The 16,926-nt window shown below is 46.8% G+C and overlaps 1 protein-coding gene across 1 annotated transcript in view; it reads left to right on the top strand.

The window, feature by feature from the left end:
• The window catches only part of CUX2 (cut like homeobox 2), a 263,849-nt gene that overhangs the window by 152,866 nt on the left and 94,057 nt on the right, over positions 1 to 16,926 (top strand). The window contains exons 2-3 of the mRNA XM_079942084.1: positions 1,989 to 2,099; positions 5,724 to 5,771. Coding sequence (XP_079798210.1) covers positions 1,989 to 2,099; positions 5,724 to 5,771 — 159 coding nt within the window. The remainder of the gene's footprint in view (positions 1 to 1,988; positions 2,100 to 5,723; positions 5,772 to 16,926) is intronic.

Below are 16,926 nucleotides of genomic sequence, written 5' to 3'. Positions count from 1 at the left end.
CTTCTCTCCTGCCAAGTGAGGGTCTGTCCACCTGGCTGCCCCACATAGTTGGTTTTTGTCTGCCTTAGGTCAGTCCCATTGCTGCTACCACAGATCTCTCCCTAGTCACTTGATATTTTGGTCACGGTCAATTGTGGTTTCTTTATTGGAAACTACAATTATTTTTAAATGATGATAAACCAGAAGTCTCCTTATTTTCTCTGTCACCTTGGCAGACTGTCAGAAATTGTTTCTGTTTCTCTCTCTTCTCTCCCATGACACCTTGTTCCTTACCTGGCTCAAAAATTCAATGGGACGTTTGGACTGGAAGCCCCTGCACCTTGGAGTTGGTGTACCCAGTGCTGTGGCATAGAATTGATATCAGCACCTTGGAGAGCACCACATTTCCAAGTCTCTTGCCCCTCTATTTTAATGGCTACTTTCTTGCCTCGATTTTCCTCCCTTCTAGTCTTAATGATTCTCCAAAGAGGTTAGACATTTCTCCAGAAATAGAAATTCCTTCCCCGATTCTCCCAAAGGCTCCATAGGCAGAGACACTTACCCTGGGTTTGGGGTATGCGCTCCAGCCTTCGATGGGCGCGAGGTTTATGGTGCTACGGTGAACTGCTGTTGAGCAGATTTACCGACTCTCAGACATGATATAAGACGATTACCATGCATTTCGTCTCTTAGAGGGAAAAGGATTTGCAGCGGGTTAATAGTACTTTTATTTCATTATCTAATAGTAAAAGTGTTTCATTGTGTGTGCAAGATGAATGCGCATTAGCGATGACAAATGAGGTCTTTCAGCACGGTGCCGGGCCTCATCATACATATGTTAGATTAAAGAGTTCACCCTAGAAATACACTCTTGCATCTGCTTGTGTGTTTTTAATAAATCTGATTGCAGAAATTTATTGCATCACTGGATTTAGGAAATTATGGGGCTTGATTGCTGCAGATATAATCGGGTGATATATACAGAAATGCTCCTCTAGTTATCGTCCAGAAAAAAAGCCCATCTCGGGATGGTGCAAGAAAGCAGCAGACCACATAAACAGAGCATTTCTTGAATTATGCAAATGAAATCCATGACAACTCATGGTGAATTATTCTCCCCTCGTGAAACCGCCACTGTTAAAGTGAAGAAAGCTGCGAGAGGGGTGATCAAATATACATGTACAACCAGCAGACATTGTCTGTCATGTGTGAGCTGGAGCGTCCCCCACTTCCATCTCTCACTCTCTTTTTTTCCCCTCCTTGGTTCGTCCTGTAAAAACCTGGTCTGAAACCTTCATTGCACATAAGCAGGGAAGGCTGCTTCCAATCCTTTTCTTCTGAATCCAGGAGTCTTCAATGAAATATTTCTTATACTTGAAGTGAACCTTAGATAATTTACTGCAGGATACACAAAAGGTCATCTTGCTTCTTATTGGCACCTTCATTTTTCCAAAACCTACAGAAATTAAAAAGCCATCTATATCTTAAAAGGCGTATTTATGAACCCTTAAGTGTAAGTCATAGTTGGAACAGTTCCCACCTCTGATATATGAAAGCTGTCGACAGCACTTTCTTACACTATAATATGCCCATACAATATGCCGCACTTTACTATTTTGACACCGTTTGGAGATGTTTTCTACAGTTACTGACAAGCTTATGCCATCACTCCCTTGGAAATTTAAGAGGTGGGGCAGAGGCGTAGGGGAGAAATGAAAAAAAACAGCTCCACCCAACTTTATGGGAGATTATTGATCTGGCCTGACTTCTGACAAGCAAAAAAAGCTGTCCTGGATTTTTTTCGGTTGCATCCCCGGTTTCGTAAATTATTCATTTGTGCCAGGAGTCAATATCCTGTCTTTTCTCAGCTTTTTTGTAAGTTAAGGAAACTTGTTTGGAATGCTGTTTTGTACGATGATTAAAAAGGAAAAGGAGGAAAAAAATCTTTTTCTTTTCTCTCTCCCTCTCTCTCTCTTTTTTTTTTCTTTTTTTTTTTTTTATTGTTCCAGAAGGAGCTTAATTCCGTCGCTTCCGAGCTGTCTGCACGGCAGGAGGAGAGTGAACATTCTCATAAACATTTAATTGAACTCCGCCGGGAATTTAAGAAAAATGTACCTGAGGTACAGTATAGTTGCTATTATAGAATTAACTCAGTAGGAATGCAGATTTTTCTCTGTTCAAACTGTATTTTGAAAACTATAGACATAAGTGACTAACAAGAAAAGAAGCTAATTAGCCACGAAGAAAAATTACAACCCTCAACCTTTCCGTGTTTCTCAGTATAGCGGTGCTCACTGGTGCTGTCTAGAATAAAAGCAGGACGCTTCTCCATGGAAGTCATTGTTTTTGAGGGCTCTATACCACATCCATTTTTCCCTCACATTAATGTCTAAGTCAAATGCTTGGCCTTGATGGCAAAGACAAATTTGTCTAGAGTTCCTGATTTTATTTTGCTTTCCCATTGGCGTCCGGGAAATGATGGCTGTAGACTGTCTCACCCTCTCTGGTCCTTCCCTTGATCTCCATGTCTGAAACTGTCTCCCCCACCTGCCCATAAACGTGCCACATTCTCCCCGTTCACCTCCTCCTTTGCAACTCCAGCCACCAGCGTTGTCCTTCCCAGCTGCCATGAGGGTGGTCCAGGTAATGGCCAGCCCCTGCAATGTAAGAGTCCCCCAGGGGAAGAGACGAGAATGGACACGTTTCTTTCTTCACAAAGGTGAATGTGTGAATTTTTTTTCCTCCTCTGTCAGGCCCCCTGTTGCTTCTCAAATTTTTTTTTTTTAGTGATGGAAGTAAACACAAATAGGAAAAAGAAAACCTTCTGACTCCATATAATGTTGGCAGGGATGTGACACATCAGAGCCATGACAGGAAACAGATACCCCGCCCATTCCCAAAGCCTGCTGTGCTTCTCTGTGCTCAGCAGAGGGTTGAGCTCTCTGTCCCAGGCTGCTCAGGTGGCCTGGATCTTGGAGGAGGGCCAGACAGGGTCTGCCATTCTAGAGGTATCAGACCTAGACATGTTGATTCCACTCTGCCTGTTGGAATCACCTAGGAGTCCTGTTGCCATCTTACTGATGGAGACCATGGAAGGATGGAGAAGAAGCAAGCCCACCCAGGAATCAGGCCACATAAGTGCAGAGGGGTCAGTCTCTTAGCTGTGAAGTCCTCCTCACACCAGTCATAAATATCTTTGGTTCTTCAAGGCAAGAGTGGGAAGTAGGATCTAGTTAGAACTTGTCCATGGAGCAAGTCTGGGAGGAATCAGGTTTGGGAGCTGAGAGAGAGTGCACTTGTAGAAGGGGTGGGAATCTCAGATCTGAGCGTGTCTCCCATGTTATGGCTTTAGAAAGGCCAAGTTACATCCTGAGTTTGACTGGGAGCTAAGAAAGCATAGGGAGATTCTGAGCATCCTTCCCTTCCCTTTTAGAACAGAGAACAGCTTGGTCTTTAAACCAGTTTTTCTGCCCAGAAGGAGAGAACCAAAAGCTTTGCCTCTGACTCTCCCATCTCTGGGAAGCGGAGATGAAACGGCCACAGATCTTCACAGCCCACCATTTTGTCCTCCTTCCCCCAGGCGACGTGGGAGCCCCCAGGTGATGAGGGAAATCCAGGCCAGGTTTTAAGCCTCGGAGTTCGGCTTACATAATTTTAATACTGCATAATTATGCAATTATGTAATTAGAAGGAATAAGTTTCCATTCCTATTATAGTCGCGCCTCTGAAAATTCTCATTTTTGGAACTAGCCTCTCCTGATGGGGGAGAGTCATGCCAAGACTTTATTTAAGAACATCATCTGGCTGGTGCCCAGCTCACCTCCTGCTGATGCCTTTGCTCAGTTTCCCCCAGGAGTTAAGCAGACAGGGCAGTGGGCTTCTAGAAATGGCTGGCATTGGCCCAAAATCCCACCCACCCCGCCGTGGGTCTCAGATTTGAATCCCCTAAATTCACTTGAGTGTGGGGTTGTGAACAGAGCCTGTTTGGGGAGTCTGTTGACCTGCATTGAAATCCCAACTGTGCCACTCACTTGCTTTGGGACCTTGAACAAGGCAGCCCCTCTCAGGGCCTCTGTGTCCCTTTCTGTAAATTCAGGGAACTGGAGATGGTTTTTGAGCCCCTTCCAACACCAACATTTCCTGAACCCAGACCAGAGGTTTCCTGTTGATGTGCTTTATTTGGTCTGTAAAGGTCTTTCAAATTTTACAGTAAGTTGTCAATGTTTAGCATCTCTGATTTCACCCCGAAGCTTGGATTTCCGATATCTTTTGAGACTGTTTGGTAGATCTGGCCACGGGGATGCTCCATGCCCAGTGGCAGTCACCAGAAACAGCCGAGCAGCTGCCGCTCACGTTACCAAGATGCTGTGCTCCCCTGAGATTTGCCATGGGACAGCCTGTCTCCCTCCTGTCCACTTCCTCCGGCCTCTGTGGGCATTTGAGTTTACAGCCCACAATCGAGGTTTTCTTAAGTTTCGTTTTCTGCGCTCAGCCCGTGCACTCACGGTTCCTTATGATCAAATAAATCCACTAGGTTCACACGCACTCCCTACGTCCCTCCTGAAGATCCCCTGCATACATCAGTATATCAGTGGCTCTGAGAAGCCCTGGGGGCCACAAATCAGTGAGGAAAGCATAGCCAGGACCCAGAAGAAGGATTTTTTCCAGGGCCAGGAGCAACACAATCCTATTTCATAGTTAAGGGATTTTATTCTTCAGCTGAAATATGTATTCTTCAGCTCATCTCTTCCTTTCCTGTTTCTGTCTGCTACCCCCTCCCTCTCCATTCTCTCCAGCTCCCCTCAGCTCCTCCTCCCAAGGGGGTCTCTTGTGGGCCATAGAAGCCAGTGGTTAGGGGAGTCACCAGTGGGTCTCAGAGGAAACTGGAGCATTTATGGTTGGGATCTTGGTACCCTCGGTTCTAATCCTTCTTGCACGCTGGAGAGAACTCATGGGAGTCCACCAGGGATGCCCTCGTGGCTGGGAACCTCAAGTTCACTTGAGAAAGGCATGAAATTAGGGTCCAGAAAGAGGAGGCTGCCTTCTGAAGGCAGCCCAATGGCATAGAGTTGATCCAACATTTACAGAGCCCTTCTTCTGAGCTGGGTGCCATGGCAGGTGACCCCACCAAGCCCCCAGAAACCCCACCTTCTGGTGAGGAAGGAGCGACCGTGCAGAATGGTGTTGCTAAAATGCCAAATGCAGTCTTTGCTGGAAGGGGCAGCTGGGTGGGGAAGCAGAAATGGCACCCTAGGGAGACATCTCCCGAGCAGCCTAAAGGACAGAGGTTTTCGTGTAGGAGCTTTGGTGACATGGCCCTGGGTGTGGAGCCTTTCCAGCCCCTGCTCCAAAAAATGTCCCATGACGGACCACCAGTCCCGCAGGGTACTTTGCATAAAAGAGCATTCCATGATCAAATCCATTTGGGAAATGCTACTTCCTCTCTCCCTCTTCCAGGAATTCTCATTGTGCATTATGTAAAAGGCTCCAAAAAGTCCTGCAGGGAAGAAACTTGATGTTGTGCTTGATGCGTCCTAGTCGGATCTGGCTTGGCACCGTGGTGTGTGTTTGTGTCTGTCTGTAGGTGTATTTATGAGGAACCCTTATGAAATCTCATGGAGTGCAGGTCCCACGGGACACGCTTGGGAAATACTGATTTGGGGGACAGCAATGAGCTGCAAACAGGGGCCATGGGGGTATCCCACTTGGCACCACGGTGAACTCTTCGCTGATCTCTTTTACAGGAAATCAGAGAGATGGTGGCTCCTGTATTAAAAAGCTTCCAAGCTGAGGTAAGACCCAAGGCCTGTGGCACGTCACAAAAATACTTCCCAGTTCCCTCTCCTATCCCACCTGGAGTTGCCAGAGGATGCCAGCAGCAGAGAAACTTCTCTACCCCCATTGCAAACTGCCCCATGCCCTCCTGATCAGCCATGGTATCATGAGAAGAACGGGTTCTCGGTTCTGTTCGATGGGATTTCTGCCTGCTCTGAAATCCTCTCTACCACCCATCCTCTGAGGATATAAAATCTACACTTTTCACATCCTTTCCTGCCAACCCATCGAGGCCTAGTTCCTTTGGCAGCAGCTGAGCTGTCCTCAGCCAGTTGTTTCTCTTGCCGTCCTGGAGCCCTGGGATGGAGCTGAACCTCCTCTGTTTCTCCTCTTTGCTTGACTTGGTGACCAGGATTCTGAGAATGTCCACTTGTCTGGCTGGTGCAGGAGGTAGACTAGGAAAAGAATGGAATTACACTGAGTCAGGAGAGTGGAAGGGAGGGCCATTTCTCCAATGTTCTGTCTTCAGGGGGCTCTTCTCCGTCTTCCCCTGTATTCAGGCAGAACCCTGGAAGGATAGGCCCTTCTCAGAGCTCGCCAGTGGAGATGCATTTTAAGTCTGTCGTCTGCCAAGTGCCACATTACTTTAAATCTGTCTCTTCGGAACTGCGTAAGCGCATAAGGCAATATTAAAGTAAACAATAACTGGATTTACACAAATGTCGCTGATTTCCATATTTTTCATCCTTTCATTTTATTACTGAGTTGACTGATGCGCTTATTTATTTATAGGGCCATCCGGTATTGATTCATTTGGTTGTAAGGTGCCTGAGCTGGAAGGGGGTAGAAAAAAACCAGAAAGAAGACCAATAATGTTGGGAATGTGTCGTCATGGCTTTTATGTTTTTAAAAAAAGGCCCCCATCTGCCGCCAGCTCATGGTCCCCTGAGAAATACTCAGCACACAAGCCCTTTCAGGCAGCTGATCCCTCTGTCCAGCCCAAAGACAGGCAGTGAGTGTCTTGTGTAGAGTGTCACTTTCTCAGCCATTTCCCTTGCTTGGGTTGGTGTGGCAGAGCTTCTCTTAGCTACTTAGACCCTCAGTTTCTCTATATGTTAAAGTGGAATAAAGGCACTGCAGATCTTTTCATGTTCTTTTGAGGATTGACTGAAATATAATGAAAGGAAAGAGTTTAATGTAATTCCCGGTACATGGAGAGCTGCTAGGGAGTGAAGAGCACAGACTCTGGAGTCAACCTGGATTTGAATCCTGCCTCTGCCAGTTACTAGCTGTTTGACCTTAGGCAAGTTACTTGACCTCTCTCTGCCTCTGTGTCATACTCTATAAAATTGGATAATAATTATACCTACTTCATAGGGTTGTGATTGAGGAAGAACAAAGTCAATACTCATGGAGTGCTTAGGACATTACCTTGCATATTAGAAGTCTTATTATTTTATTATTCCTATTATCAGTCACCTTCAACACAGGTTTATTTGGCCTCCACTATGCCTGGGTTGGAATCTGCCTCTTTCCTAACTGGGTGTTCAAGGATTTTTACCCAAAAGAAGGGGGTTTTCTATCCCTATAGGAAGCAGGCATGACTTATGCCATCTTTCCAATAGGAGAAAGAGTTAAACATTAGATTTCGGCAGTGATCCAGGGAAGACCCAAGTGCAGCATGGTGGAAAGCACATGTGAATCAGACTCGTATGGGCCTGGCTTGAATTTCAGCCCTGCTGCTTATACGAGCTGTGTGACCTGGGAGAAGTTCCTCCACCTCTCGGAGCTGCAGCTTTCCTCCTCTCGTAAGTGAGGCTAACAGTAAGGATTCTAAGAACTAAGCAGGGTGGAGGCAGTCGACATGGTGTCTGGCACACAGTTGGTGCTCAGTAAGTGCAGGAGGAGAGAGTCTTAGTGGGGCCAAAATAGGCAAAGGTGAATTTTCATTTCCAAACCCATGTGGCATGTTGAATACACACCATTTTAATAGCCGGGGATCTTCAAGGAACTTCGTTAATTTTTTTAAGAGGGTTTTCCGTCGTCCCTTTAATGTACCAAAAAGACTACATTTGTCTGGAGTTTTATTCCCGAAACCCCTGCTTTCTTCATGATCTATTGACTAATCCATTGCGGCCGCCATGTCCCTCCCAGCGCCTCAGGGGAGAAACACCGGCAAAGAAAGGTGTTAATAAAAAGCATCTCCTTCGTCCAGAACAAACTGCACACACATAGGCCGTTTATAATCCAAATTTGATTTTCATTTTAATTTTTTTAATGAGGGTTCATCCTTTATGCCGCTTCCCTCTTGCCAACCACCAGGCTCTAGGCTCAGAGCTGAGGATTCCCAAGTGGGCATTAATCACCTCCCAGGAATATTCCCTGAGGCAAACACCTTCCAGAGTCATATAAACTAACCCATAAAACGCCAAGGCTGAATATCGTGCCTGTCATTCCTTCTTCCCCAGTGTGGGCCTCTTGTTGAAATATAACATGTTCAAGTTCATTCCTTAATTTCACTCCACCAGCCCTGGTGAATACAGCATACGAGCATCCTTTTATCTTTTCATACTGTGTATGTGTGAGGGTCTTTTTTCCTTTTTCTTTCTTTCTTTCTTTCCTTCCTTCCTTCCTTCCTTCCTTCCTTTCTTCCTTCCTTTCTTTCTTTTTCATGCTGGTGGGAGGGGGGCGGAGAGGAAGTGAATTTGCCCTGCTGTGAATCAAGGAAGCTTTTCCTCTCCGCCTTGATTGCTTAAAGGACAGTCTTGATTCCCCCTGCTCAGGGAAACAAAGACAGCCAGAGAAGGTGGCTTAATGGAGACAGCTTGAAATGGCCAAAGTTTGAATATCCTTGCGCGCAGAGAAAAGAGCAAGACGAAAGCCCTGCTAATTACAAAAGTTGCTTTATGAAAGATAATTCAAAGCAATAATTTAGCAAACATAATCAAGTCGCACAGATGGGGTTGTTGATGGATGGATTGCAACATGCAATTAGCAGTTCTCGTAGTTACATATCATTAACCCTCCAAGCACAGAAATTATTTTCTCATTATTAGTTGAAAAGGTAAAATTAAGCTGACTAGACAGTAAAGGAACAAACTACAATTAATTACCTTCATTTATTACAGTCATTATTTTAAACTTATTTTTACTTGGAGAGAGAGACGAAAACATCTAAATTAAAAGTTTTCTTATGCTAAATCAGAGGTGAAACTTTTCTAAGGAGCATGTGCAGTGGCCCAGCCAGAAGATGGCAAGGCCACTGCTGGGAAATTTTTTTTCCCTGCTTCCTTCCTCTTCCACCTTGAAGGGGATATGGCCTGCATGATGGAAAACCCTTTCCGTTGAGTTGGAACAGACACGTTCATCTGAGCCTGATTGAAACAGAGCAGTTTGGGAACCAAGGAGGCTGAAGTGTCCTCTGACCCCCAGGGGAGGCGGGAGAGTGTGGAGGTCAGATATCCAGGGTCTGTGTCCCACCCTGACACTGCTTATATGACTTTGGCAAGTGACTTCATGTCTCTGAGCCACTGTTTCCTCATCTGTAAATAGGGACAGCTCATCAGATTGCAAGAGGTTCAGTGAGATTCTCTGTTGATTGGCCAGCGAGTTATTTGTTCTCATTGTGGTGGGTGTGTTTGGTTCAGGCCTGAGAATGTTCTCTCCCTGTCCTCTTAGGATCAGAGGGGAGCTCGTGTTGCGTGACCACCTTTTAGGAGCTTAGAGACGGTACTAAGATGCCATCTAGGGCTTCCCTGGTGGCACAGTGTTTGAGAGTCCACCTGCCGACGCAGGGGACACGGGTTCGTGCCCCCATCCGGGAAGATCCCACATGCCGCGGAGCAGCTGGGCCCGTGAGCCATGGCCGCTGAGCCTGCGCGTCCGGAGCCTGTGCTCTGCAACAGGAGAGGCCACAACAGTGAGAGGCCCGCGTACTGCAAAAAAAAAAAAAAAAAGATGCTATTTACCAGGAGATAGATCAGATCATCGGTTGAGTCCATGAAGTCATTTATTCACTCAACAAACATTTACTGAGTACCCAGAACCTGAAGTCATCATCGGCTTCCCCCACCATCTGCCCCAGCCCCAGACACTGAGGACTGCCTTCTTCTCCCTCACAGGCAGTCATGGGTGGGGAAGGGGGTTCTAACCCAGGACAAGATCCCCAGGGGTTTGTAGTCTCCATTCCTGAAGCTGAGCTGCCTGAGAAGGGCATGGGGGGCATCCTCACAGCTCAGATCACCTGAGACGGGCTCGGCCCTCCCTGCCCTGAGCCCCCGCCCAGCTCTGCATGCCGTGTCCTAATTTGGTCCCTGTGCTCCCCTCCTGTTCCACATCTGCCCACAGGACTCTTGCCCTTCCCTTTGAGCCAAAGTTTAATTACAGGATCTTTTATTTTTCTTTTTGCCTTTTAACATTGTTTGCTCTTCCAGCTGTCTTTGATGTCATAATTCTCTTACTCCCCAGATGACCCTTTCTCTGTCACTCCCAGCACTGTCATGACCTTTGTAAGTGGGACCCCCTTGGGGCCACAACAGACATTAGACACGTGCAGTCCTGACCAGCCTACAAGGCCAGGGAGAAATGGCCTCACTGACCAGCGGGACCCACCAGGAAAGATCAGCAGTGGGAACAAGCGTAGGCTTGGAGCCAGATTGGCGTGAGCTTGCATCTTAGCCTATCCACTTCCCAGCTGTGTGATCCTGGGCAAGTCACTTAACCTCTCTGGCCTCAGCTTCCTTGGCTTTTAAATGGAGATAATAATAGTACCCACCTCATAAGGTCGATGAGAGGGTTAAATGAGTTGATACTTGAAAAGCCCCAAGAACAAAACCTAGCACATAGTGAGTGCTCCTTGAAGATTAGTCAGCACTCCTAGCTGATGAGCTGAAACTTGCCTCATCACATTTATTCCTCCCACAAGCCCAGTGAGGAAGCCTCTCCTCTCACCCATTCTCAGGTGAGGTAAATGAGGCTTAGCACCCAGCACATGGTGGTGGGTGGTAACTCAGGCTGGGACACCAGCCAGCAAAATTTATCGAGCATTTAGCAATGCCTGTCACACATCACCACCTCTCAGCAGCATGGCAAGGGAGGCACCACTGGTATTGTCCCCTCTTACAGGTGAGAAGTTGGGTTTCAGAGAGGTTAAGCTGTTTGCCTAAGCTCACACAGCTCTTCACCAGCAGAGCAGAGGGTGAAAGATGCAGATCTCAGCTTCGAGGGCTGAACAGAGCTCCTCAAGGAGCCTGTGGGGTACAGAAGGAGCTGAGAATATAGGTTCTAGATTAAGGGCCTGAATTGGACACTTGCAGGTGGTTATGGTTGGGAAGGACCTCTGTTCAGCCAGATCTGTGCCTTTTAGATGTTTTTGCTGAGCTATCCAGGCAGAATCCACCAGGGAAGCCCAGCCCCTGCAGAGAGCTGGGATTCAAACCCAGGTCTGCATAGCCAGCCCAGGACTTGGCACATAGCAAGAGCTCAGTAAACAGGGTGTCACTTGCAAGATGCAGTTAGAAAGACTTCTGTCCACCCTTACTGTTCCCTGCTCGCACACCTGCACGTACACTCCCCACAGCGTCCTCTGATGACATAATAACTTTGGTGATGCAGGTCTCCTTGGCTCCCATAACCCAGTCTGGCTCCTCTGGCTTTGCCCTGCCCAGCTAGGGGTAAAACCCGAACATCCTTCTGAATTTAATTTTGAGAACCCACCAAAGCATCACTGAACCTGTCACGCCATATTACAACCAAATTAAGAACCAGCAGCAATCCTCTTTCATTTGGTATCATATACCTTATAAAATAAATTGTTAATGCTTTTCCCCCCCAGTTAAGCAGTTATTTGCAGTTGTTCTGGGTATTTCTCATTAGAAATAACATCATCTAAAGAACGATATTGATTGATTTTTTTAATCTTGGAATCATGGACGTGAACCACATATTTATATGACATTCCCTTTAACTAGAATTCTCATGCTTTATTTTTATATTATTGATCTTTTTGACACGAATTGCTTTTGGCCTTGTGCGAGTGTTGTAAGCTTTCTGCCTGCAGAGGAATGGGCCGGGCTGAGCTGGGAAGAGTGATCGCTCCAGCAGCATGGCGGTAACATTCCCACACATTTAACAGCAATTAGTCTCTGCTGATGCCGTGGTAGGCTTTCATGTATGAAAATTTACAAGCCTTTTAATGGACTGCATTATGGAATGCCATGCGGGGCCAGTCGGTAGGGAGATGAGGCCGCCAGGCGCGCATCCATCTCACGGCACTGTCAGCCGAGTGTCTCTCAACACTTGTGTCTGCCTGGGGGTAGTGGCGATCAAAGCAGACGCTACTGCAACAGCCAGCACGACACCAGCGTGGGACGAGTGGCCATTCGTGCAGTCACTCATGCATCCATTCAGTATATGTTTCTTGAGCACCTGCTGTGTGCCAGGCATGGTACTAGGTGCTGGGGCTAAGTGGTGAACATTATTGACTTGTGCTCAAGAAAAGGTTGAGCACCACTGTGTGCCAAGAAACATGCTAAGCACTGAGGATAACAGGGTGAACACAGATTATTCATCCGACTCCCGTGATGTGGAGTAGAAATGACATGAGCCTAGATCCACACAGACCTGGGTCCAATCCCAGCTCCGTCCTTTGCCAGCATTCTCGGTGAACCTTGGTTTCCCTGGCTGTAAACTGGGAATGGTAACAGTCCCTACCACGCAGGGAGGCTAGGAGGATTCACACAGGTAAAGAGCTCAATGCGACATAAACCTCCCAGAAATGGAATTGTTGCATCATGATTTAGTGTTGTTGCCCCTTCCCCTCCATCCAGCAACCCTAGAATACACATATACACTCCTGCTTCCCTTCCAATTCCACTGAGATCTTCACGCTCAGCAGCATTTATTTGGCACCTGCTGTATACCAGGGTGAGTACCAGGCTCCAGGGATGTGGCAGTGAGCAGCTCCAGATACCGTTGCTGTCCTCATGGCACTCACAGCCTTAATGAGAGAGACAGCTGGAAACATACCCCTCAGAGCCAATGAAAGTCACGGTTATGATTGAGTTTCACGTGGCCAGAATGTGGGATGGGAGAGATTCAACCAGCCCACCCATTCCCTCATTCAGAAACTGTTTCTTGCGCACACCCTGTGTGGGGCCCTGGGGATACAACAGGGAACAAGACAGACAGGGCCCCTGTCCCAGGGGCGCTCAGAACACAGTGAGAGACATGCCTATTTGCATCATGCACGTAAATTATTTGAAGGACAATATAGTGCAGTGGTTAGGAGCACGTCCCTCTTCTGCTGCTTATTAATTGTGTGACCTGGGGCAAATTATGTTTCTCTCTCTCTGCCTTGATTTCTTCATCCGTAAAATGGGACTCCTAACATCCCCTACTTCATAGTGTGAGAGTGGGGAGCAAATGAGGTAATAGGTGTAAAGGCTTAAAACAATGCCTGATGTAAAGAAAGCTGAGATCAGAGTCAGAGACTATCTTGGTTATCACAATGATTATGGTTTTGAAATCATCCCACACTGCATTAACTAATTATGGATGTGCTAAATGCTGCTGAAGCAAAATGCAGTTGCACCCGGGAAGACCCCAGGCTTATCTTCCTTTGTCCTAGCTCTGAGGCAGAGGACTGGACTGCTTGACCCACTGGGGTTGTTGCCCAGGGAGTAGGGGGGCCCTGAAGTGCCATCCCCAAGCTTAGGTGCTGGAGAAAGAACCTTCCTGCTCATGGCATCCTCTATGAGGCGGACCCCTCAAGAGGCCCTCAGGCATCCAGTATCACAGTCATACCCTCCCTGTTTCCTGAGTGCCAGGAATAAGACCCAGAGAGGGTGAGAAACTCACCTGGGGTCACACAGCCAGGAGACGGAAGGGCCCTATGTTGTTTCAGATCCATGTAATCCCCTTACACAGAGTGGCTCCAATCAAGCAGCTGGTGAAGGAAGACAAAGGCAGTGGATTTGGGGTCTCGGAAAACCAGGTCCAAGCCCTACCACCACTCCCTAGCTGTGTTACCTTAGGCAAGTCGCTTTACCTCCAGCCTCAGTCTCCTGTTCTATAAAATGGGTTGTTGCAACACCCACCTTGTTTAATCCCTAGGGATGGGTGTGGAAAGCCCACATGGTCACCCAACTGAAAGGAAGCATCCTTTCTCTACCCCTTTGTTATTCAGAGAATGGTCCATGGGCCAGCAGCATCCACATCACCTGGAATCTTGGTAGAAATGCAGTCTCATTGCCCCCCGCCACCTCCCAGATCTCCTGAATCAGAATTTGCAGTTTAATAAGGTCCCCTGGTAAGTCAACTATACTTCAATTAAAAAAAAATCCCCCAGTAATTTGGTGATTTGTGATTCGCGTAGGCATTGAAGTTTAAGACGCTCAACCTGAGAGCCCTGGCTGCCCTGAGGGCTTTAAAAAATACCGAAATCCGGGTCCCACCGCAGAGTGGCTGGCATTCTTGGTCTGGCGTGAGCCTCAGGCATCAGGATGTTTAAAGCTTCTGCTGGTGATTCTGATGTTTGAGATGCTCTTGCCCTAGAAGCTCACCATCTAGTGGAGGAGCCAGACACATGGAAATAACCAGTGGTGTGCTGGTAAATGATGAGCAGCTGGCTATCTGGGGAGCCTTGACTTCCATGGTATAAATACTGCTGCCAGGGCCAATTTCAAGCTGCCAGCCTGAAGCTGAGAAGAGATGTGCAGTAGCATCTTACATAGCATTTCCACCACACAGACACAATAGCTATGCATAACCTCAAAGCACCGGGAGTAGTAATATATCACCAAATAATTAGGAATTGATGAGTATTGAATATGTATTTCCTCTTTCTTTCAATTTTTTTGGTAAAATACACACAGCATTTACCCCCTTAACCATCTTTAACTGCAGAGTTCAGTGGCATCAAGTACCTTCACATTGCTGTGCAGCCATCACCACCGTCCATCTCCAGAACTTTTTTCATCTTCCCAAATTGAAACTCTGTTCCCATTAAACAGTAACTCCCCATTCCCCACCCCTGGCAACCACAATTCTACTTTCTGTCTCTGTGAATTTGACTCCAGGTACTTCATATAAGTGGAATCGTCTAGTATTTGTCTTTTTGTGACTGGCTTCTTTCACTCAGCAGAGTGTCCTCAAAATTCATCCGTGTTGTAGTACCATCATTTTTAATACAATTTATGTATTATAATTGTAGGTTTATATGATTTAAAATTTTAATTATGGCCATGTTTAACAACCAGCTTGCAAAACTCCTGAAAATTTAGCAGTCAGCTTTTGCAAGCTGCTGCAGGTCAGCCCCAGCACACCACCGGAAGTACAAGTGAGAACAGAGGTACAAAAGTCAGGCTTTAGGACAGGGGTCTGCAAACTATGGCCCTCGGGCCAAAGCCTATTTTTATAAAATTTTATTGGGACACAGCCATGCCCATTCATTCATATATTGTCCATGGTTGCTTTCCCACCACAGCAGAGAGCACAGAGCTGAGTAGTTGCAACAGAACCTGTATGACCTGCAAAGACAAAAATATTTATTATCTGGCCCTTTACAGAAAAAGCCTGCTCGCTCCTGCATTTAGGTGTACAGGGAGTGGGAGCGATTGAATCTTTTATTATTCATTCATTTATTCATTTGTTCACTCAGCCAGTATATACAGAGCACCTTCTGGGTGCCAGGCACTGTTCTAGGCACAGGAGCAAATAAGACAAAGTCCTTTCCCTTCCAGAGCTGACCTTTTGGGGGAAGACAGATGTAATTCAGACTCTTGCACAGCAAGTAAATATTTAATTATCAGGAATAGCATGCCAGGTAAACTGAACAGCCTGTGCAGATGCCCTGAGGGAGGATGGAAGTGAGAATTGCAGGGCTGAAAGCCTGGGAGAGTTGGCCAGAGTCAGTAGGCCCTCACCTGTGCCCAGACCTCTACCCACCCCTCCCATCTACCCTGCCAAGCACAGTATCACTCTGAGTCAGTCTTACCCTGGCACGCTGGCCCCCATTGCTTCCCCACCCTCAACGGCCACCTCCTAAATTCTCTCCATCCACCTCCCTCCTGGCCTTGGAGCCCACAGTGTGACAGACAAAAGTCTCTTATTTATTTCCTCCACAAGGCTTATAAACTGCCCTCTAATAAAATCATTCTCAGCACAAGCACAAAATAATAACACTTAATTAAAATACATAAAGCCAAATATTAGTGGAGACCAGTGAAGATTAAGATCAACCAAATCCTATGTCCCAGTACTAAGCAGAGGCCTTGCCCTAATGGGAGGGGGTTTCCATTTCTTGAGCACCTACTGGGTACCACACTCAGGGCTGGTTATCTGACATCTGACATCGGGGATGTTGTGGGATATTCTAGAGAATCCTAAGGGGAAACGAATTCAGAGAGGTTGAGACACCAAGATCACATAACGGAGAAGTAGAGCTGGGATTTGAACCCAGTGTGTCTGCACAAGTCATAGTGGCTCATTCCTGTAGCAACAACATCTAACATAGTGGGAGTTTCTCATTCACATCACAGTCTAGTGCTGGTTAATGAGGCAGGGGAGCTCTGCTCCATGCAACCATTCAGGGATCCAGGCATCTTCTGTCTTCTGGCTCTGCCTTCACTGTATCCCAGAGTCTCTTTCACTTAGTCAGTACATGGGGAAGGTTCTCAAGGGACAGACCTGGAAGTGGCCACATCGTTTCCACCCACATTTCCTTGACCAGAACTCAATTATAAGGCCATGTCCAATTTCAAGGGAGGCTGGAGATATAGTCTAACGTGTGTGCCCAAGAGGGTAAAAAGAAAAAAAAAAAACAGGGCTAAGAGAGCACATAACCCTGTCTGCTGCACTGTGGCCTCCCTGATGGATGAAGTAATGACCTCATTAGCTATTGGGGAATAGGATGAACTCTGGAAAACAGTAGGATTAGTACATTTTGGACAAAAGAGCAAGAAATGAATTTCAAGGGGTCTGTCAAGTCAAGGAGCAGCAAAACAAGGGCAAGGAAGAATTTTAACAATTTGGTGGGTGTTATAAAGCTCCTACTCTGTGTACTTCTTTGTGCTGCCCTGACTAAGGGAAGAAGTGAGCTCCGTCCAACAAGGAGGCCAAGCCACCCATTAGAAGCCCACACCCCCTAAGAAAAACTAAGAAAAAAGCAAATGT

Source organism: Stenella coeruleoalba (assembly GCF_951394435.1).
Source record: "Stenella coeruleoalba genome assembly, chromosome: 14".
Lineage (NCBI taxonomy): Eukaryota > Metazoa > Chordata > Mammalia > Artiodactyla > Delphinidae > Stenella > Stenella coeruleoalba.
The sequence above is the reverse complement of the archived record's forward strand: the minus strand, read 5'-3'. Positions and strand labels throughout refer to the sequence as shown.